This window comes from Carlito syrichta, unplaced genomic scaffold (genome assembly GCF_000164805.1).
Source record: "Carlito syrichta isolate Samal-C Ts95f unplaced genomic scaffold, Tarsius_syrichta-2.0.1 Scaffold305641, whole genome shotgun sequence".
Classification (NCBI taxonomy): domain Eukaryota; kingdom Metazoa; phylum Chordata; class Mammalia; order Primates; family Tarsiidae; genus Carlito; species Carlito syrichta.
This window is the reverse complement of record NW_007249737.1, coordinates 158,631-181,031: the sequence shown is the minus strand read 5'-3', so window position 1 is coordinate 181,031 and position 22,401 is coordinate 158,631. Positions and strand designations below refer to the sequence as shown.

The window sequence follows — 22,401 nt, the reverse complement described above, 5'->3', positions numbered from 1 at the left end:
TGAGAGGACAGGAATTCTGTATTTTTCAATGCCTAGAATGCAGTTGTCCTTCAGTACAGACCAGTTGAATGAAATGACTATATATATATTCTTTTTAGAAATCCCCAAATTTTCTCACTTATAGACTCTCTTTTTCCTTGCACACACCCCAAAATTGTCCTATCCTCAAGCCTGACTCTGAAGACCTCCTGATGAGAAAGTAAAAGCTTCAAGGAAGCTGCTTGGCCAAGACTCAAAAAAACCCAGATAATTCCTCGTAAAGGGGCAACTACTCCAGAATGGGGGCACCTGAATTCAGGTCACCCAGAATATACCTCTCCATCAGCTTTCCCCTTCCAGAAACAGGATTGTTACCTTTAAACTAAGACATTTCAGTGCTTAGTTTTTCGACATGACTGATGAAGGATTTCTAAGCGTAAGGCTATAATGAAAAACCCAAAATAATTAATCCAATTTGGAATCTACTGTGAGCACAGCAGGTTGGCAACAAGTTTATTATTGAGCTAGCAAGGTAACAGGGTAGAGATGACTAAGTGTTGGGCCACCTTCCTGTGAGTTCCCCTCCACTGTCTTCTGCGGTCAAATTTCTCTCTGGTATTTGCGATGGTTTGTCATGGTTGGTTTGTCTTTATGAGGGATGGGTCAGGTGGGGGAAAGCAAAGCAGAAGAAATAACATGGAGGGGATGTAGCCTCCCTTTAGGGCCTGGTTACAGGAACTCTGGGCAGTTCACCTGATCTGTGATAGTCATTTTCTCGATTTCGATACTATTAGAAGTCAGGATATCTTTTAGATAGGTCACTGTTTCTGGAGGGAGATAAGGGTTTCTTCCCAAGATCCAAGCATGGTCCATATGAAAAAGCCAGATGATTGTGGTGCAGGAGTACACGAGGGCGTAGTTCTCATAGTCGGTGGCCAGGACCCAGTACGGTGCTGATGGCATCACTGAGGAACAGAGGAAGGCAGCAGCATTAGGAACTTCAGGGCAAGAGAAACCTCATCTCCAGGACTCTGGCTGCCAGGTTGTCGGGTCCTATTTCCTCTAGAAGCATATAGGGACTTTGAAAAATACTGAGCCCACCTTACCTCATGCTTCACTAGATTTAGATCTGGAGGTGGTTGGTACATTAAGCTCCCTAGTGGTTCTAATGCATGGCCGGAATTAGAGCTATTATGATGGCCCTCCTCCCAGGTAGCAGGTAGTCTCTTGAGGTAACTGGGGATTGGCTGGACTCTCTTGACTGACAGGCTTCACTTAGCACCAGTGCACAGGGAAGCATTCCTTAGTGTAGTCAAATATGCAGGACCAGGGGTCCTCAGCTTTTTAGGTCTGTACCCCCAATTCCCTCTAGATCCCTCCTTTACATTCTTTCTTTATAACCTTCAAAAATCTTTCTACTATTAATAATATGGTAAGCCAGCTGATAACAAGCTATACATTCTTCTTCACAAAGTACCTATAAAGATTCATTGATGGACATCTGTAAAATGTTGAAAGCCCAAGATTTAAGGAGATCCTTAAGAGGAGAAATGGAAGATTCATCCTTCTCATCTGGATCTAGAAACTTTCTCTGTGAATTTGAGCTCTACAGTCAAGATCTAAGCCAAAGAAAACTCATAGTCCAGTTTGTTAAAGTTAAGTGGAAGAATGACCCAAGTGGGAGAAAGCTGTGTGCTGACCTCATAAGCACAAAAGACTTGGACACATATGTAGTCAGTGGTGATTTGCTTTCCTGGGTTTCAAGCATCCCACCTCCTCTACTAAAAAATAATCCTATTTATCAAGTCAAAACCAGAACTCAGCACTTGCGAGTGCCCTGAGAAGCTGTTGGACAAAGGAGGCAGTGTATGTGTGGTTGGGACTTGGCTGGGTGTCAAGGGCCCAGATGGTTATCAGGACAACACAAGAGGGTTGGCCCAGGCGACCACCCATCAACATCTCTCCTACCTCTAATGCTGTTTATCACCAACATCTCTCCTACCTCTAATGCTGTTTATAAATCTGGAAACAGAAGGACATTTGGAGGGAGTATGGACAGAAGCCTAGACTGAATGTTGCTTCTGACTTACCTCTCTGGCACTGGTGGTGGTGTCCTGCTTGCCTGCCTGCCTCACTCTCCAGAGAAAGAGAGTATGTTATAGTGATCAACCATCTGCTGTCTGTAAATTTCAGCTGCTTTGCATACTCCCAGCTGGACCGAGAACTCTTCAGCACTGAGTGATTTTGGAAAAATATGTCTCCTACCTCTGCTAGCAGCAACATCATGTCCCACCTGCATACTCCCAGGCATGAACATTCTGTCTTCCTCCTACAGGGTTTAGCTCTCAAGAATAAATTTGCCCAGATATTTCCTCTTAGTACAGAAAACTTCCACATCTTTCTTTTTATTAGAAAATTTTGTCAGCCAGGTGTGGTGGCTCACGCCTATAATCCCAGCACTTTGGGAGACTGAGGTGAGAGTATTGCCTGAGCCTAGAGGTTTGAGACCAGCCTGAGCAACTTGGCAAGCCCTTGTCTTTAAAAAAAAAAAAAAAAAAAAAAAAAAAAATGGGTGTGGTTGTTCGCACCCGTGATTCCAGCTACTTGGAAGACTAAGGTAGAAGTATCACCTGAGCCCAGCAGGCTGAGGCTGTGGTGGCTATGAGCATGCCATTGCACTCCAGCCTGGTTGACAGAGTGAGACTATGACTCAAAAAATAATAATAATAAAATGAAAGTAAAACTTTGTCAGTCTCTTATTGCTAATAAGAGTAAAAGTTTTACTCTGTCTCCCAAACTGGAGGGCAGTGGCATGATTACGGCCACCCCAGTCTTGACCTGCTGGGCTCAGGTGATCCCTCCAGCTCAGCTTCCCATGTAGCTGAGACTACAAGTACATGCCACCATACCCAGCTAGTTTTTTGATTTATTGTAGAGATGAGGTCTCGCCATGCTGCCCTGGCTGGTTTCAAACTCCTGGCCTCAGGCAATCCTCTCATCTTGATCTCCCTGGGATTACAGGTGTGAGCCATTCCACTCAGGCTTAATCTCTTATTGCTTAAGGAAAAAACTCTGTCATGGCATTCAGGGCCCTCCCTAACCTTATCCCCCACTCTATGTACTCTCCCAGGCTCCAGGCCACTTTGTCCAGATCTTCTTCTGTGCCATACCCTTCACTTGGAATATCCTTTCCTACAGGCTCCCAGACACCTTACAAGGCCCAGTGTAAACTTCTGATCCTTCCAACCAGAGTAAGTCTCTCCCTCCTCACCTTCCCCAGCCAGCAGGTCTGCCTCTTCTAGCTCCTGTCCCAGCCTTCTTCATGAAGATTGTGAATACAATATTTAGCCTTCACTCCTGGTCTCATCCCTGATCTGTGTTATGGGAAAATCACCCAGTTGAGAGTTTGGAAGCCTAGGTTTACGTCCTGACACTACCTGCAATTAAACAAGTGACTCCTCCCTCACCCAGCCCTCTTGCACTTCAACTTTTTTGTGTGTGTGTAAATAACAAGAGAAACTAACATGCTTGAAGCCCTTTACAGTCTACAGAGCATATGTTATCCAGTTTTTCTTTACAACCTTGAGCAGTTATCTCTGGTTTGTACATGTAAAGTTAGCTACCCATAGTCATATATGTGGGAAGAACTGCTTTCTCCTCCTAGAATTCCTTTCTTGATCTATAAAATAAGAACTTCCCCTCTGGACTACTCTAGGGACTTGACTGATGTGGGGTGAAGGGGCACAGGGATGGGAGCTATTAATTTTTCTTGCAGCTGGTGACTTCAGTGTCTGCCCTGTAGGTGGGTAGAAGGGCCTCAAGCACTTAGAGCATTAGGAAACTTCACAGTGTGGAAATGAATTCGCCAGTGTGTCTATATTAGCAATAAAATGAATATTTGGTGCCTTCTTTGTTGTCTGAGTCCAATTCTCAGTTATTTCAGAATTCGAGGCCAAGTGCCTGTGATTAAATACCTCTCAGGGTCCCCAACAATGTGACTAGAGAGTGACAGATCCAGGAAGCAAACTTGCCTTCACCGTCATCTCTTGCCTTCAAACTTTTGCATCTTCCAGTTGTTTTTAGAAACCAGTTGTTTTAATATCTACTAATTTTGAGGGCCTCACTTTCCCCTGGATTGGTCTTATACTGCCTGTGCCCTGTGTGCTCACCTCTTGAGAGCCCTGTGTACTCACCTACTGCCCGTGCCTGTGCTTTACCTCCTGACACACTGCCTGTAGTTTTGCAGTGAATGGCCTGGTTACTTGCCAGTATCCACACCTGGGTGTGAGCTCAGTTGGTACCAGGGCCAGCTCTATCTTCATCATTGCATCCCCGGTCCATGGCATGTAGTAGGTACTCAACAGATAGTTATGTATTGAGTCATTCTAGATGACACTCAGATGTGGCAGGAGTGCTCCCATCCAGGGCTCTGGCCTTCAGTTAACCTGGCTTCTGTCTCAGAATCATCTTGAGAAAAGTGGATACTTACACCAGAAAAACTTAACTCCCAGCTTGGCGGGCTCCGTGAGATTAACCTGGGTGGCTTCACCTTCTATTTGATTCACGGTTCCATCGGGTCTGCAATGAATTTTTAAAAAAGAAAGAGAGAAGGGAAAAGAAAAACAACTCGAGCCCAAGAAAAAGAACTCGAGGCCAAATGCCTGTGATTAAATACCTCTCAGGGTCCCCAACAATGTGACTAGAGAGTGACAGATCCAGGAGGCAAACTTGCCTTCACCGTCATCTCTTGCCTTCAAACTTTTGCATATTCCAGTTGTTTTTAGAAACTAGTTGTTTTAATATCTACTAATTTTGAGGGCCTCACTTTCCTCTGGATTGGTCTTATACTGCCTGTGCCCTGTGTGCTCACCTCAAAGCAAAAAAGCAATGATAGGTAAGATTTGAGCCACTAAGGGCCACTGCCCCTGACACGGGATTTCTGGTGCAAGAAGCTCTCAACGGTAGGCTGGACCCTAGTTCCACTCTCTTAGTCTCTGAGGCTAAGCAGAGGAAGCCAGCTGTGGGGTAAGAAGCTGGACGTGAGACGTTCCAGGACTGAATAGTACATTAGGCCCTTGTACTGCAGCACTGTCTTTTGGACTATCTGCAGTGGTCTGAAAGGCCACTTCCCTGCCGCCAGGCTTCAAAGGGAGAGGGAGTAAATGAGAAGTAAAAACAAATAAGACAAGCCAACACACAGAGAAGATTCACTTCTTTAAAAATGAGAGAGGACCAAAGGAATAAATAAGGGTGGACTTGCTCCTGAAAATAGCAACACACAGAGTCTAGAGGCCCAGAAATTTTTCCCTTCTTTGAGCCTCAGTGATGTCATGTGACATCATCTGTCCCATCAAAGGGTCTGACCTCTGAGAACACCTTCCAGCTCAGCAAGCCTGTAAGTAAATGTGGGAAATTTCGATGTAGGCCAGGTAAAAGCAGGCAGTAAGGAAACATTTACCTTATCTCAATGATTCTCAGCATGCCCAGATCTCAGAGACATTAAATGTTAAGAAACACACACACATACACACACACACATTTTTAGAGATGGGGTCTCGTGTTGCCCTGGCTAACTCAAATTCCTGGGCTCAAGTGATCCACCTGCTTTAGCCATCCAAGTAGCTGGGACTACAGGTGTGCACTACCACACTAGACTAGAAATACACATCTTAGAGTTGGTGCTACCTAACAATCAAAATCAGCAGTGCCATTTCTTTCTTGGTGGTATATGAAATAGTGGTGGGCCTTAAAAGGGCTTGTCTTAGATTGAATAAAATACGTTTACCCTTTTGGACGGACCTAGCCTCATTTCTGAATTACTCCCAATGACTCCATGAACCTGGGAGGAGGGAAAAGGCCTGGGGATGGAGGTACCAAAGGGAGGGTGCTTAGGCATCAGGGTGCTCTTCTCAGGTAACCCACAGAGGAGCTGTCTGTCCGTCAATCCTCAGGAAGAGGAAGGTGGGCAAAGTAAGATTAGAGCCGTGTGTATTGGAAAGTCAGTAGGTTAGTGCTGCGATTAGTGGTGATAGATGTCCTAGAAACCAGACAGTGAGCAACAGGTGAGGGAGGCTGGGAAATTACTCTGATATTCCCAGCTACATGCTCAATCACCATGTAGGGCTGGAGACTGTGCCCTCCTTGCTCACCTAGATCTCAGACAACCGGGGAAGAGCGTCTGTTTCTATCTGAGAACAATAACTTGGCAATAAACCAGTCTCTTCTCAGCAGATTCTCTCCTTTTCAGCCTTGTTTGCATTTTTTTTCAGAAGAGTTTTCAAATCACCAGTCTCTGATCATAAAGTCACAACATGTTCATGGGAAAAATGCATTTGTATTTTCAGGGGTAGAAGCAGATTAACAATAGTAGGTCATATTTATTAAATTATTACTACATGATAAGCTTCAATTAATGCTCAAACAGCTCTGTGGAGGTAGGTTCTATTAGTAATGAGGCCTGGAAAATTATCATAACTAACCTAAGGTCATGTGGTAAGTGGCAGAACCAGGATTGAAAACCAGTCAGCCTAAAACCAAAGCCTCTCAGCCCCCGTGCCTGTGCTGGCTGTCTTGCTCTCAGATTCTCTGGCGTTTGGCTAAGAGTTTTTTCCTGCTCATACTCCCTGTTACCATGCCATCGCCTCATTCTGCAATTCATTTTCCTGAACTAACAATCTTTTCTCCTTTCTCTGCTGTGTCTTAAACAGGTATAGCCCTAAAGGCAGAGCAATGTAGTAATCCTCAGGATCCAGTTAAAGAGGACTCTTGGCCAACTCTAAAGGTGAGGTGGGGGAGCTCATGGGTTGTGGGATCTATGTCATTGTCTCACTTTTGGTCTTAGATGGGATAAAATATTTGAAATGAGGTCGTTGCAACTTTGGGGCCTACAAAATTCCTGTGAGATCTTCTGTACATTTGCCTTTCAATTCCTGGAACCTTTCCTTGGGGTTCTGAAATGAGCTGAATTTTTTTGTTAGAGGTTCTCACGATCCATACTTTATCTGGTTTATGCAGGGCCAGGGAGCCAACCCACTGAGTTTTAGCGGATGATGGGGTGACCACAGAAAGTCTCTCTAAGCCTAGGACTTCCAGGTTGAGTGGTAGGTGTTTTCTCAGAGTTGAGCAGTTCTCAGACCCTATAGGAAACAGGAAGGACAGCCCTTCGTTTTCAGTTTTTCTTTTGTTTCTCTTCTGTTCTCGTCCTCATTTTACTTCTTCCTGGGTTTGAATCTCAGCTTCATCACTTAAAAGCTGTGTGACCCTTGAGAAATTTCCTTTACCTCTCTGTACCTCAGTTTCCTTATCCATAAAAATGGGATTAATAATAGTACCTACCTCAAGGTTGTTATGGGACTTACATGAATATATATTCATCTATATATGTATATATGTTTATATACACACATGTTTTATATGTGTGTGTGTGTGTGTGTGTGTGTGTAAATGTAATAGTGCTTTGCACACAGGAAATGCTTAATAAATATTAGTTACTGTTTATTGTTGTTGTTATCTTTGTCCATGGAGGGTGGGTAGGAAGGAGTTATTCCTAGGGCTCTTAAGTTTATGTTTGTTTTCCAAAGCATAAATTTTTGGACCAAATATCAGTGTTATGGCTGGGTGCACTGGGTCACTCCTGCAATCCCAGTCCTTTGGGAGGCCAAGATGGGAAGATAGCTTTTGTCCAGGAATTTAAAATTAGTCTAGGCAACATAACAAGACTTTGCCCCTACAAAAAATAAGATAAAATAAAATAAGCTGGACATGGTGTCACATGCCTGTGGTCCTATTTACTGAGGTGGGAGAATCTCCTGCACCTAGGAGGTCAAAATTGTGGTGACCTGTAATTGTGCCACTGCATTCCAGTCTGGACAACAGAGTGAGATCCTGACTCAAAAAAAAAAAAAAATTAAAGAAGCCTTTTTATCTCAATGTAATAGAAATGTACTCAGTAATAACTTTAGTAATAGAGATGTATGCTTCTATAGGATATCCTCTTTACATAACCTAGAGTGAGAATATGCATGTATTTGATTTTTGCTTAATAAGAAAAGGAGTTTTCTATTAGGTAAAGTTGCCTGAAATTGTCAGTAGTCAACTTTTGGGATTTCTCTCTTGGGTTGGAAGTTAGGCAAAATGGGCCCTGATTTCTTTTGCCACCAGAGTATCTATCTTGCAATGAGGGTGGAAATCCTGTCAGTTGGCTTCTCACACAGGGTCTGGTATATAATAGGTGCTCAGCAAGTAACTGTGGAAACACATGAGTGGATTCCAGTCCTTGCCATCTCTGTCTGCTGAGGCAGTCCAGACCTGGCAATATTCCCATCCTCCCTGAACCAGGCTGTCACTCCAGGTGAGCCTTCTGCAGGCCTGGTCGGATAGGCCAGTCACTCACCTCAACTCCTGGTTTAATACTTTGATGTTTCCATTTTCCATGAGTGAGTAGTTGGCTTGGATGCAACTTCCTTTCTCAAAGCTCACTGGGATCTTCTCAATTTCGTACCATCTTCCGAGATACTGCAGAGACAACAAGCAGAGTAAAGCCCTGTGGTTCTCTGGGGACTTGCAAACTCTCCCCCATTGTTGTCTTTCAGAAGCAGAGCTCTTTCCTGGGGATACCAGGCAGAATGGGCTTCACTGTTCCCAGCAGCAACTGAGCAAGATATTGATTCCAATGAGAATAGGGGAATCGGATGTGTGGGCACTGGCTGAATGCGACATTCTAGTCCTAAAGTGCTCTTTATTTAGATACCCTCTCAGTGTCTCCTTCAGCCAAAATCTCTGTGAAATCCTAGACTCTGTAAAAGGAGGGGATGATGTAAAGTACCTTTCATTTCAGACATTTTACGATTCTACAGGCATCTTTGAATCTTGTGCAAAGTCAGCTACATTCACTGTGGGGAGCTAGGGCTCCAGAGTGGACTGAACTTTCCTCATATGACCCTGCACAGGGAATGGGTTACCAAGGCTCTTAGTATGTGATCAGGATTTTGAAGACTATCATTCCTTCTCTAGGGGCCTGCTCTCAGTGTATACTTGAGGTGTATAGAGTCAACTTTAAAGGAAGCTGCCCCTGTGCTGGTAAGGGTGCAGGGACACGGCACTCTCGTTCTTCTGGACATACTTTGCATGGAGACCATACTAGTTTACAGCTTCCATGGAGGGCAGATTGGCACTATCTAACAAAGCTAAAAATAAATATACTCTTCAGTCCAGCAACTTCACTTCTGAGAATGCAACCTCTTTATATAAGAAATGATGCATGTATGAGATTGTTTTTTGCAGTACCGTTTGTAATAATAAGAGCTAGGATACATCCTAAGTGAGCATTAGCAGGGGGCTGGGTAAATAAATGATAGCATAGCTGTACAATGGAATTTAGTACATTCTATTCCAAAAGAGTGATTTGCAACTAACTCTAAGATATATTTAATTTAAAAAGATCCAGGTACAAGATAGTATATACATTACATTACTTTTTGTGTAAAAATAGGCAAAATAGTTATTATGTTGGCTTTCTATTGCTGCTATAACAAATTACTACATTCTTAAAATAACATAGATTTATTATCGTACAGTTCTGTCAGAAGTCTGACATGGGTCTCACTGGGTTAAAATAAAAGTGGTGGCTGTATTCCCTTCTGGACGTTCTAAGGGAGGATCAGTTTTCTTACCTTTTCCAAGTTCTAGAGGCCACCTGCCTTCCTTGGCTTGGGAACCCTTTCCTCCATTTTCAAAGTCAGTAAAAAAACTGAGTCAACTCCTCATATTGCATCCCTCTGATTCTTATTCCATTGTCACACCTCTCTGACCACAGCAGGTAGAAGTTCTCTGCTTTTAAGGATTTCTGTAATTAGATTGAGTCTACCTGGATAAGCCATGCTAGGCTGGCCACCTCAAGTTTCATCACTTCAGTCCCATCTGAAAAATTCCTTTCTCCATGTAAAGTAACATTCACAGGTTCCAATGACTAGAGCATGGCCACCTTTGGAAGCCATTATTTTGTTTACACAGTTTTTGTATTTGCTTATATAGGTATATATTATCTTCAAGATGATACACGATAAACTGTTTTTACTAGTTCCTACTGGGTAAAGAAACTGAGGTACAGAAGTGGGATGGAAACTCTTCATTGCAGGTATGTTCTTTTGCACCTTTAGAATTTTGAACCATGTGAACATACCAGTTAGAATTTAGACATTTCAAGATGTATATTACTCAACAAAAGGAGATACACTTACCTTCAAACAGTTAGAACATGAGAGAGAGCATATTGCAAACAGGTGGCAGTATTGCTTCAGTCACATGGCTTTCTGTTCAAATACATGCCCACATTTATGACCATAAATTTTCCATTCATTTATTAAAGCACAACTTTCAATTCAAACCACTGAACTTAACATTGATTTGACGCACCAAAGCATAAGGTTACAGGTTAACTGGTCTTATAGATATCCTCAGAAAAAGTTCAATGTTGTACAGTGCATTTAATATAATTCTATTATTGCTAAAGTGACATCGTGCTCCACAATTAAAACTAAAGAAGCATAATTTTCAGAAAAGAGGAAACTCAGAAGTAAAAGACTGATTTTCATGTCATGTTCCCTCACGCTCTCATTATTTTTGTGAAGGCCTCTTAATCTTTTCAGGTCTCAGTTTCTCCATCTGTAGAAGGAGAATTCAATGTTTAAAAAGAATTGTAGGTTGGGCTCGGTGGTTCAGCCTGTAACCACAGCACTTTGGGAGGCTGAGGCAAGTGGATTGCTTGAGCCTGCGGGTTTGAGATCAGCCCAGGCAACTTGGCAAGACCTTGTCTTTACAATAAATCAAAAAATTAACCAGACATGGTAGCGCGCACCTGTAGTTCCGGCTACCTGGAAGGCTGAGGTGGAAGGGTTGTCGGAGCCCAGCAGGTCGAGGCTGTGGTGGCCATGACTGTGCCATTGTACTCCAGGCTGGGTGACAGAGTGAGACTCCAACTCACCAAAAAAAAAAAAAAGAATTGTAGAAAGGAGTAAGTTCTAGTGTTCTATACCACTGTAGGATGACTATAATTAACAGTAGTATCAACCAGGCTATGACTCATGCCTGTAATCCCCAAACTTTGGGAGGCCGAGATAGGAGGATTGCTTGTGCCCAGGAGTTTGAGACCAGCCTGGACAACATAGTGAGACCTCATCTCTACCAGAAAAATTAAAAAATTAGTTGGGTGTGGTGGCACATGCCTGTCGTCCCAGCAGCTTGGGAGGTTGAAGCTGGAGCATCATTTGAGCCCAGGCATTTGAGGCTGTGCCATTGTGCCACTGCACTACAGCCTGAGAGACAGAGTGCTCTGACTCTAAAATAAAATATGTGTGTGAATAAATTTGCTAATAGAAGTCAAATAAAAACAAAGGCAAATGGAGAGTAAAGAAGCAAAAAAAGAAAAAAAATCAAATAAAAAGGAATCCTAGAAACAAAGAAGTAAATCTATATCTTTTTGCCAATAACATATAAAATATCCTAAGGAATCTAAAACAAAAACTATTGGGTCTAATTAGTTCAGAAAGGTAACAAGATACATGACTAATACATAAAAAGCAAATGCACTTCCATACTTGTAATAAGCAGTCTGCAAATGAAATTAAGAAAATTCCATTTACAATAGCATCGGAAGAATAAAATATTCAAGAATAAATTTAACTAGAAAAATGCAAAACTTATACTCTGAACTACAAAATATTGTTGAAAAAAATTAAAGAAGACCTAAGTAAATGGGAAGATAGTCTATGTTCATGAATTGGAAGACTTAATATTGTTAAGATGGCAATACTTCTCAAACTGATCTTTAGATCTAGTGCAATCTTTATCAGTATTCCAACTAACTTCTTTGTAGAAATTGACAAGCTGATTCTACAATCCATATGAAAATGTAAGGGACACAGAATAGCCAGAAGAATAAAGTTGGAGGACTCATACATTCTGATTTCAACGCTTACCTCAAAGCTATAGTAACCAAGACTGTGTGGTACTGGCATTAGTATAGACATACACACCAATAAAATAGAATTAAGAGTTCAGAAATAAACCCTCACATATACAGTCAAGATTATTTAATAGAGAAAGAATAGTCTTTCCACAAAATGCTGGGACAACTGAATATCCACATGTGAAAGAGTGAAGTTGGACACATATCACACTGTATACAAAATTTAACTTAAAATGGATTAAAGACTCATATGTAAGAACTGAAGCTATTAAACTCTTCAAATAAAATATAGGGGTGAAGGCTCACACCTATAATCCCAGTACTTTGGGAGACTGAGGCGAGTAGATTGCTTGAGCTTAGCAGTTTGAGACCAGTTTGGGCAACATAATTAGATCTTGTCTTGGTCAGGCACAGTGGCTCAAGCCTGTAATCCCAGCACTTTGAGAGGTCACGGTGAGGGGATTGCCTGAGCCCACGGGTTTGAGAATAACTTGGGCAACTTGGCAAGACCTCATTTCTACAATACATTTAAAAAAATTAGCCAGGTGTGGTGGCGCATGCCTGTAGTTCTGGCTACTTGGAAGACTGAGGCAGAAGGATTGCTGTAGCACAGCAGGTTGATGCTTGGGTGACTGTGAGGGTGGCACTGCATTCCAGCCTGGGCAATGGAGTGAGACTCCTGCTCAAAAAAAAAAAAAAAAAAATCTTATCTCTACAAAAATAAAAAAAAATTAGTCAGGTATGATGGTGTGAGCCTGTTTACCCAGTTACTCAGGAGGCTGAGGCAGGATTGCTTGAGTCTGAATCGAGGCTATGGTGAGTTGTGATTGTGTCACTGCACCCAGCCTGGGTGATAGAATGAGCCCCGAACATAAAAACAAAACAAAAGAGTAAGTCTTCATAATCTTGGATTAGGCAATAGTTTTTAAGATATGGCAGCAAAAACATAAGCAACAATAGAAAAAAATAGACAAATTTGACTTCATTAATATTAAAAACTCTTGTGTTTCAAAGGGCACATCAATAAAGTGAAAAAATCCATAGGATGGGAGAAAATATTTGCAAATTATATACCAGATAAGGAATTTGAACTAGAATATAGAAATAATTCTTACATCTCTATGATAAAAATATAAATAACTCAATTCAAAATAGGCAAAGGATTTGAATAGAAGACATACAAAAAAGCTATACAAATATTCAAAAACACATGAAAAGATGCTTGATATCATTAGCCAATAGAGAAATGCAAATCAAAACCACAATGAAATACCACTTCACATTCACTAAAAATGGCTATAATAAAAAAAGACAACAATAACAAGTTTTGGCAAAGATATGGAGAAATTGGAATTATACACTGCTGGTAGGAATGTAAAATGGCGTAGCTCTTTTAGAAAATAGTCTAGCAGTTTCTCAAAAGGTTAAACATAGAGTTAACACATCAGCAATTCCATCCCTAGGTATATACCCAAGAGAATTGGAAATATATGTTACCCCTCCCCACAAAATACTTGAACATGAATGTTCATAAGAGCATTATTGCTAATAGTATATAAGTGGAAACAATCAAATAATGAATGGACAAATAAAATATGGTATAATCCACTACTGGGAGTAGTGGTATGCCTATAGCCCCAGCTACTTGGTAGGCTGCTGTGGGAAAATCACTTGAGCCCAGCAGTTCAAGTTCAGTTTGGGCAACATAGTGAGATCCCCAGCTCAAAAAAATATATATGGCATAATCCATATGGTAGAATATTCTGCAATACAAAGGAATGTAGTACTGATATATGCTACACATGGATGAACCTAGAAAACATTGTTAAGTAAAAGAAGTCAGTCACAAAAGACCATATGTTGTCTGATTTCATTTCTATAAAATGTTCAGCATAGACAATATATAGACAGAAAGTAGATCATTGGGTGTCTGGGACTGAAAGCATTGAGGGAGGGTGGTGAGTGACTGACAGTGGGTACAGGGTTTCTTTTTGGGATGAAAACGTGTTCTAAAATTGATTGCGTAACTTTGTGAATATACTAAAAACCACTGAAAGTGAAAAAACCCTTTAAACAAGTGGATTACCCGGTAATATGAATTATATCTCAATAAGCTATGATTATTAAATTCCTGCTTTAATTCTCAAAGAGCTTTTGTTAGTACAGCTCAGTTATAATTTCCAAAGTGTCTTGGAACTTTTATTCGAAAGTTTAGTTTAACTCCAAAAACTAAATGTAACTCAAATTCCCTAGATTTTTCTTTTGAGTCAGGATCTCACTCTGTTGCCCAGGCTGGAGTGCAGTGGTCCACTGCAGCCACAATGTCCTGGGCTCAGGTGATCCTTCCACCTCAGCTTCCTAAGTAGATGAGACTACAGGTTCATGCCATCATACCCGATTAATATTTTTATTTTTATTTTGCAGATACGAGGTCTCATTATATTGTCTAGGCTGTTCTCAAACTCCTGGGCTCAAGCAATCCTCTCTCCTCAGTCTCCCAATGTGCTGGGATTATAGGCAATGCCTGCCCTGCCCTGGATCTTTCTGTAAAGCTTCCTTGTGGTCCACCAGGGTTACCTGAATAAAGAGATCAATCCTTTAAAAAAATTAGTGGAGGAAGTCAGTGTAGACGTCAGTGTACTACATCGCTTCTTCCTACCTCACTTGTGTGAGCTCTCTCCATCTTATTGGTGATGCTCCTTTTCTAACCCCCCCAGGCTTCAAGTGCTCTTCCCTCACACCTCTACTCAAGTCATCCTCTCAGAAGTCCCAACACTCATTCACATGGAGGTGTGAGTATCTGATAACAACCTCAACTTACTCAAATCATGTATATGGGCAACTTGACGAGACCTCATCTCTACAATAAATCAAAAATTAGCCGGGCGTGGTAGCGCGCACCTGTAGTTCCAGCTACTTGGAAGGCTGAGGTGGGAGGATCGCTGGAGCCCAGCTGGTAGAGGCTGCGGTGCTGCACTCCAGTCTGGGTGACAGAGTGAGACTCCAACTCCAAAAAAAAAAAAAAAGAGAGAGCAAAACCTTCTATGCAGGAGGGATGTCTTGAGGTTGAAATTCCAGGCATAAGTAGCAGCCATGGGAGTCTCTGAGTCATGTCATCCAATAGCTGCCTCCTTTTGCAGCCTCCTCCCTTCCCTCCCTCACCCCCCAACCCAGGAAGAAAGGTCATTTATGGGTGAGTTGATTATATTGATATCCTTTTAGTGTGTCTAACAAGAAAGCCCTCGGGGAGTTCTGGCCTGTCCTAAGCCCTGTTTGAGTAACCCTTGGGTGCCCAGCACTGCTGGGTAGCCTGGTTTTGAATCCTATTTGCATTGAGTAGCTATGAGACCTGGGTAGGGACATTCGGCTTTTTCATCTGTAGAACAGGGATAATGGTACTATAGCAGCTGCTGTCAATGCCCTGTCCTGTATCCCCTCAGCCCGCTTCAGTTCACCTCAGCCACAGTGGACAGTTCCCATACACTGCCAGCTTCCCAGCTGATACCCTGTGTCTCTTCTGCTGGAGGGCTTGGCCAGTGCCATGGGCGCTCCCACAGCCTGCTGACATCAGACTGCAAGATAATCTGAGGTACATTCTACACCTTTCCTCAGAGGATACGCAGCAGGATGGAAGCCCATTGCTCAGAGTAAGAACAAATCTTTTATTGCTTCTGTGCTTTCTCGGTCTCTCTTTCCCACATGCCCCCTCGAGCTTCCTGGGGTCATCTCTGAAAAACCCTCTGCTCCCAGTCCTTGGCTCAGAGTCTACTTTGGGGTAACCCGGAATAAGGTGAGTACCTGTCCCAGGGCTTGCTGCAATTAAAAACAGAACAACAAAATGGAACCTTGTAGAATGCTTATTCAAACAGAGAGAGCAAAACAGATGGGAGCTTAGCCTTTTACCACACCTTATGCACGTCAAAATTCTCCTGCACAGGAGGATTTGGGCATTTCCCAAGATGGAATGCTTGTCCCTCTGCTGCACTGAAGAGGCCAGCCAGTGTGGAAAGCAGCAACAGCGTCATCACCATCGTGAGGCTCGGTAACTGTAGTGGGGACCTGGATTAGGGGAAACAAAGCAGTTGGGATCGTTCTGAGCCTCCTGAGGACGTGCAATTGCAGAGCAGGATTCCTATGCCTGCTGGTCCCTCTGCAGGCAAGCCCCCCAGAGTCCCCCAGCCCGTGTGAATCCCAATCCTTCAGGGGACACCTGATAGTCAACATCCCAGTGAGGCCTACCTCCTCAGAGCCTTTGTACCTTTATTAGGGCACTCTGCCTGGTATTGGATTGATTTTGCACCCCCCCCCCACTTAATTTTGCATTTCCCAGGGTGGGCACTGTGTCTGATACTCCTGAGAATCATTTCCAGGACCTCTAAATATCAGACTCAGTAGACACTTGTTGAATGAACAGAAACCATGTGAGAGGAACTAGGTAAACGGGCAGATTGACGCCTTCCTGCAAACTATGAAAGAACAAAGCAAACCAAAACCAAAACCGTGCACAGCACTGAGTGTCCTATGAGATGCAAGAAATGTTTCCCTGCTCCCACCTGCACCCCTGCACCCATCTTACTAGGCTGTTCTGTCAAACCAAGCGTGGCCTAGGGGGCACTTAACAGGGGGCAGCGTGCTGGGGCCTCCAGAGTTACCCTGACCGAGTTCAGATTCGGGCTCTGCCACATACTGAGTATGACTGTCCAATTTATGCCTTAGTTTTTTTGTCTATTAAGTGCAAATAATAATCATATCCATCCCATTAACTTTTGTGAGAATTAAATGAGATAACAGAGTATTTAGAGTAGTGTCTGACATGGAGTAAATGCTCTATAAATGCTAGTTATTGTTATGAATAGCAGAAACAGATTGTATTTGCCAGATTCCCTTTTTTTCCCACATTCTGTTGAGGGTATTTTTCATAGATGATGTGCATTTAACCAGAGGAGGACTGTCAGCTGATGTGTAACTGCATAAGAGCATTTCAACCTCAAGTGTCCTTTGGCAGCAGACACTGGCTTTGGAGGGGGGCAGAGGGGTTGGGGAGAGAGGCTGGCCGCACTGGTGTTTGCAGGTTCTGGGCACGTTGGGCTCCTTCCTGCTTCTTTCACGGACTTGCTTTTGGTCCGTTTCCTTCCTTGTGACTCCTTGCCTGTGACTGCACACGAGCTATTTCCAGCACTTTGTCTTTCTCCCTGTGATGAAGACAACTGATGTAATGCCAGCAAAATGTTCTCGGATCTGAGCATTTAAAAGGATGTGTCATTATAGGAATAATTATAACTGCTTTATTATGAATCTCTAAATCTCCAAATAACTTTTTATAATCAATAGCTTTCTGCTGGAGTTTCGTTGCCTGGTTTTTCAAAAGAGCAGTTACATAAGGAGTAAAAGCTGCCGTCTGAAGTCTTGGGGAAGGGGTGATAGCTGGGGTCCCTTGAGCAAGTCTGTGGTGGAACTTTGGGTGGCGGGAGTCTTTGAGGCTCCATTTCTCATCAGCAATTCCCACCATGTAAATAGTACTGAATTTTAACCATTTTTTGGAGGGGTGATGGATTCCTAAAAATCTAGCCTAATCCCACAGAAATTTGCATCCATTTTTGAAAGATTCTACTCAGTAAACCCCAGCTAAGGGCCCTGTCCATTGACTCTGACCTCAAAGAATGGCCACACGTCATGCTCATTCTACAAGGTCACCCAAACTGGACAAGAGCTTGGGGTAATCCCTCTAACCCTACTCCCCAGATGGAAGATGGGAAAGCTGAGACCCAGAGAAGTGGGGTTTGGGCTGGTCTCCAGCTTTCCTGTCTGCAGCACCTTGAACAATGCTTCCTCCTGCGCCCTACCGTGGGTGCCTTTCAATAAACACCCACCCCCGTGACCCAATGAGTCTCACTTCACCACATGACAGTGACAACAAAAGTCAGTTCCACATTTTACTCTGACAATGTCTAATTTCTAAATGTTCTCTTGTGGGCTGAAACATATTCTTTAGCTCTGTAGGAGGATTTCAGAAGAAGGCTAATTCTCCTTGATTGCTTCTCTTTCAAAGATGCCTCCTCCTTGCGGTAGTTAAAAAACTTTAAAAAAAATGCATATATATATATATATATAGATAGATGAAGTCTCACTTTGTTGCCCAGAATGGTCTCAAACTCCTGGACTTAAGCAATCTTCCTGCCTCAACCTCCCAAAATGTTGGGATCATAGGCATGAGCCACTGCGCCCAGCTGTGTTACAGTAGTTTTATTCCTACGGTTAAAATTCTTTGTGCGAGAAAGAGTGGATAGCATCCATAATATTTTCCAGTGCCCCTTTCATTCTGATTTACTCAACATTACTGAGTACATTATTAACATATACTTATGAACTTACATAAAATATGGTTTACATATGACTTTTTTGGCATCTTCTTCTGATGCCAGTAGGAAGATTGTACTAATGAAGAGTTTACTTTACAAAGTAAATATAATTTTAACATTGTTTTATACTGAATATTAAATAATGTAAAAGTTATCTTCCTAAAGTTACAGTGCATCTACTAGGACCAGATACTGACTGCAAATCACTGGTCACATTCACTGAGTTTCCTCCACAGAGAAGTCCCAGCCTCAGTATTTCAAGTGCACTATGTACTTGATATCCACAGCACTTCATTTAGAAGTAAACTGTGCTGACATTCTCTTTGTACTCAATGAGATGAATTTGTCCAGGTTACTTCCTACTAAGTTATGAAGATAAAATTTAAGTCCAGATCTCCAAGGGCCTTTGCTTTTACTGTCTGGGTGTGGACATAGTCCCTGATCCCAAGAAGCTGCAGAAAATTAAGGACTAGATTTTGTGATTTCACCTGATAAAGTAAAATGTGTTTCCACACTAAATAAATGGATCTCCAAAACCCATTTAGCCATTGAATCTAATAAGAAACATATCTTCTGAAGAAAATATATTTTTGCTATATTGTTAAGTGCATTTCCATTCTCTCTTCTTCTTCTTCTTTTTTTGAGTCAGGGTCTCACTGTTGCCCAGGTTAGAGTGCAGTAGCATAATCACAGCTCACAGCAGCCTCAACCTCCTGGGCTGAGGCGATCCTTCCGTTTCAGCCTCCCAAGTAGCTGGGACTACAGGCATGTGCCACCATGCCTGGCTAAGTTTTTTTTTTTTTTTTTGTAGAGACGAGGTTCATTATGTTGCCTAGGCTGGTCTTGAACTCCCAGGCTCAAGCAATCCTCCTGTCTCAGCCTCCTAAAGTGCTGGGATTACAGGCATGAACTGCTTCACCTGGCCTGCATTTTTTTTTTTTGAGTTGGAGTCTCACGCCATCACACAGGCTGGAGTGCAGCGGCATGCTCATGGCCACCCCAGCATCAACCTGGTAGGCTCAGGCAATCCTTCTGCCTCAGTGTTCCGTGTAGCTGGAACTACAGGCACCTGCTACCATGCCCGGCTAATTTTTTTATTTATTATAGAGACAAGGCCTTGCCAAGTTGCCCAGGCTGGTCTCGAACCCGCGGGCTCAGGCAATCCTCTCACCTCGGCCTCTCAAAATGCTGGGATTATAGGCTGAGCCACCAAGCCTGGCCTGCATTTTCCATACACACAACTAATTCCAGCTGTCAGACAAATTTACTGTAATGTGCAATTGGATAACTCCCTAAGAATTCATCTAGTCCAGTATTAGTGCGTGGAAAATTTTCTCCCTGTCTCATTTGGTTGGGGGAGGACATAGTGCAAGTAAAAGACTTTGGGATGAATCAACATTGGGTTTGGTGTTATCTTAGGCCTAACTGTTGCTCAGTGCATCTGAACCTCAGTGTTCTCACCTGAAAATGGCTCTAGTAATACTTACCTTGTAAATTTGAGGAAAGATGAGAACAATTCTGTAAAGCTACTCAGTTAGTGTAGTTATTAGATTAGCTGAGAGGGGCAATGGAAAATCAGGACTATCTCTATTTTAAGTACTGTTTATCATCCATGAAAATAAAAACTACAGTACATACCTTTCTTGATCAAGCTGAAGGCAGTTTCCACATGCAAAGTCATCCGATTTGAGATGCCTGTCTTGGTGACTGGCTTCTCCCAGGGTATTTTATAAGCTGCATTAGGACATCGATGCTTACTTTTCATGCATGCCACACCCCCTAGAGCTCAGGAAGGCTGGCCTAAACGCTTAGCACTGTGTGAAGCACAAAGATGAGATGTTGTGTCCATTCTCCTCCCCCAATTTCCTTCACAGCTGCTCCCTGAAAAAGAAACAACGAGATATTGTTTGTGTGTGTGTGAATGAGAAAGAGCGAGAGAGACAAAGTGCATTTTCATTAAAAACATCTTTTTTTTTGCTATGTGGATTTTCTAATTTAATTTTTTTTCAGTCAAAATGCACTCTTAACTCCCAGAAAGATGTGTTGCAATATGTTTTCAAACATCTGGTATTTATTTTTCATTTTTGTGTAAATGAAAAATCAACAAGCCCGTTTCCTGAAATGGATCACGGACTCCCACCCCATGTGGTCCGTGTCCTGGCATGTGGCTTAGGTAACAGAGTGAGGGTGAAGGATCAGAGTTGGCTTTCTCCATGACCCTGGGAAGCCACTCCCCACTTCTCTGAGCCACAGTCTGCCTCCCCACTGTGAAGTAGAGACTGTCATTTCTGTCTCCACCAGAGCTGAACGTGTGAGGGAGATGCAAGTTGCATAACAGTTGAGACTAAAATTTGAGAACGCCAGAGGCATCTTCTGTAGCTCCTCTCTGCGCCTTTTACAACCTTCCCAGCTGCTTGTTCTAGGCAGCCTGTAACTGCTTGTGAGTGGGGGAGTGGGGGTGCAGACTGAAACCCAAGGTCCCCTTTGGTTCAGCCTCATCTCTCTTTGCGGAATGAACAACTTTGACTACCATGAGTGAGATTCTATGTCTTTGCAATAGGTATTATTAGGGACCATTTAGCTAAGAGGGTAACGTTGCAGTAGACTTGATTCTGAATTAAAATTCATCCTCAGGTATGTAAGCAATAGAGAGATATTTATAGTGCAGAGACTTATGAACATTAAAGCAACAACGGTAAATCTTTACCACACCAGACATTGAGAACTCTGTCTTTGGGATGTTCTTTACTTTTTCAGAAAAATAAGGAATGAGTATTTTTGCCCAGGGCCTGGCTCTTGCTGTACTCTTGGGATGCCCTCCTGGAAGAACTCTGCATGGCTCCCTTGCTCACTCCAGGCCCCAGCTCAAATGGCGTTTTTCCTTAAAAGGCCTTGCTGACCTTTCAAAAATAGCACTCCTATCACTGTCACTTTCCCTGCTTCATCGCTTTCTTATTATATCTTTACCCGAAATAATATCCTTTATTTATATGTTTTCTTCTTTATTGTATTTTCTCCACTAGAATATAAGCTCTGTGAATGCAGAAATTTGTCTCATTGACTCACTGCTGCACCCCAGTGGCTGGAGCACATATTAAGTGCTCAGTAAATAGTTGTACATTGAGTGGATGCCATTCAAAGAATTTAATGAGTAGTCTAATATATACAAAGGACTAGAGGTAATAGTCAAGACATATTTTTCTTTCTTTATTTCAATACTTTAGGGGTATAAATAGTTTTTGGTTCCATAGATGCACTGTATAGTGGTGAAGAAATCTGGGCTTTCTGTGTACTCACCACGCCCACCTGTGCACATTGTACCTGATAGGCGATTTTTTGTGCCTCTGCCCCTTCCCTCCCCCCCTCTTCTGAGTCTCCAGTGCACTATCCTTTGCAGATCCTTAGTTTAGCTCTCACTTATAAGTGAGAACATGCAGTGTTTGGTTTTCTGTTCCTGTGTTAGTTCCCTTAGGATGATATTCTCCAATTACACCCAAGTTGTTACAAAAGACATGATTTCATTCCTTTGATATATGTATATCACATTTTAATTATCCACTGATCAGTAGATGGGCATTTAGGTTGACTCCACATCTTTGTAATTGTGAATTGTGCTGTAGTGAACATATAAGTGCAGGTATCTTTTTTATATAATGACCTCTGTTTTTTTGGATAAATACCAAGTAGTGGGATTGCTGGATTGAATGGTAGACCTACTATTAGTTCTTTGAAAAATCTCCATGCTAATTTCCATAGAGATTGTATTAATTTACATTCCCACCAACAGTGTATAAGCGTTTCCTTTTACTGCATCTGTGCCAGCATCTATAGTTTTTTATTTTTTAATCTTAATTAATTTATCTAGTTTTTGGAGATGGAGTCTCACTCTGTTGCCCAGGCTGGAGTGCAGTGGCATGCTCATGGTCACCCCGGCGTCGACCTGCTGGGCTCCAGTGATCCTTCAGCTTCAGCCTTCCAAGTAGCTGGAACTACAGGCGTGCGCTACCACGCCCGGCTAATTTTTATTTATTTATTTATTGTAGATACGAGGTCTCACCAAGTTGCCTGGGCTGGTCTCGAACCCCTGGCCTCAGGCAA

General features: G+C 42.5%; 1 protein-coding gene across 1 annotated transcript; it reads right to left on the bottom strand.

Annotated features, from left to right (window-relative positions):
• Positions 1-453: 453 nt before the first annotated feature.
• Positions 454-20,036, bottom strand: APOD (apolipoprotein D). The gene is made up of 5 exons (XM_008061924.1): positions 19,942-20,036; positions 15,853-16,003; positions 8,372-8,493; positions 4,469-4,557; positions 454-944 (listed from the first exon to the last, which is right to left on the bottom strand). The coding sequence occupies exons 2-5, from the start codon at positions 15,973-15,975 to the stop codon at positions 709-711; spliced, it is 570 nt and encodes a 189-aa protein (XP_008060115.1). The 5' UTR covers positions 15,976-16,003; positions 19,942-20,036; the 3' UTR covers positions 454-708.
• Between the last annotated feature and the right edge of the window lie 2,365 nt (positions 20,037-22,401).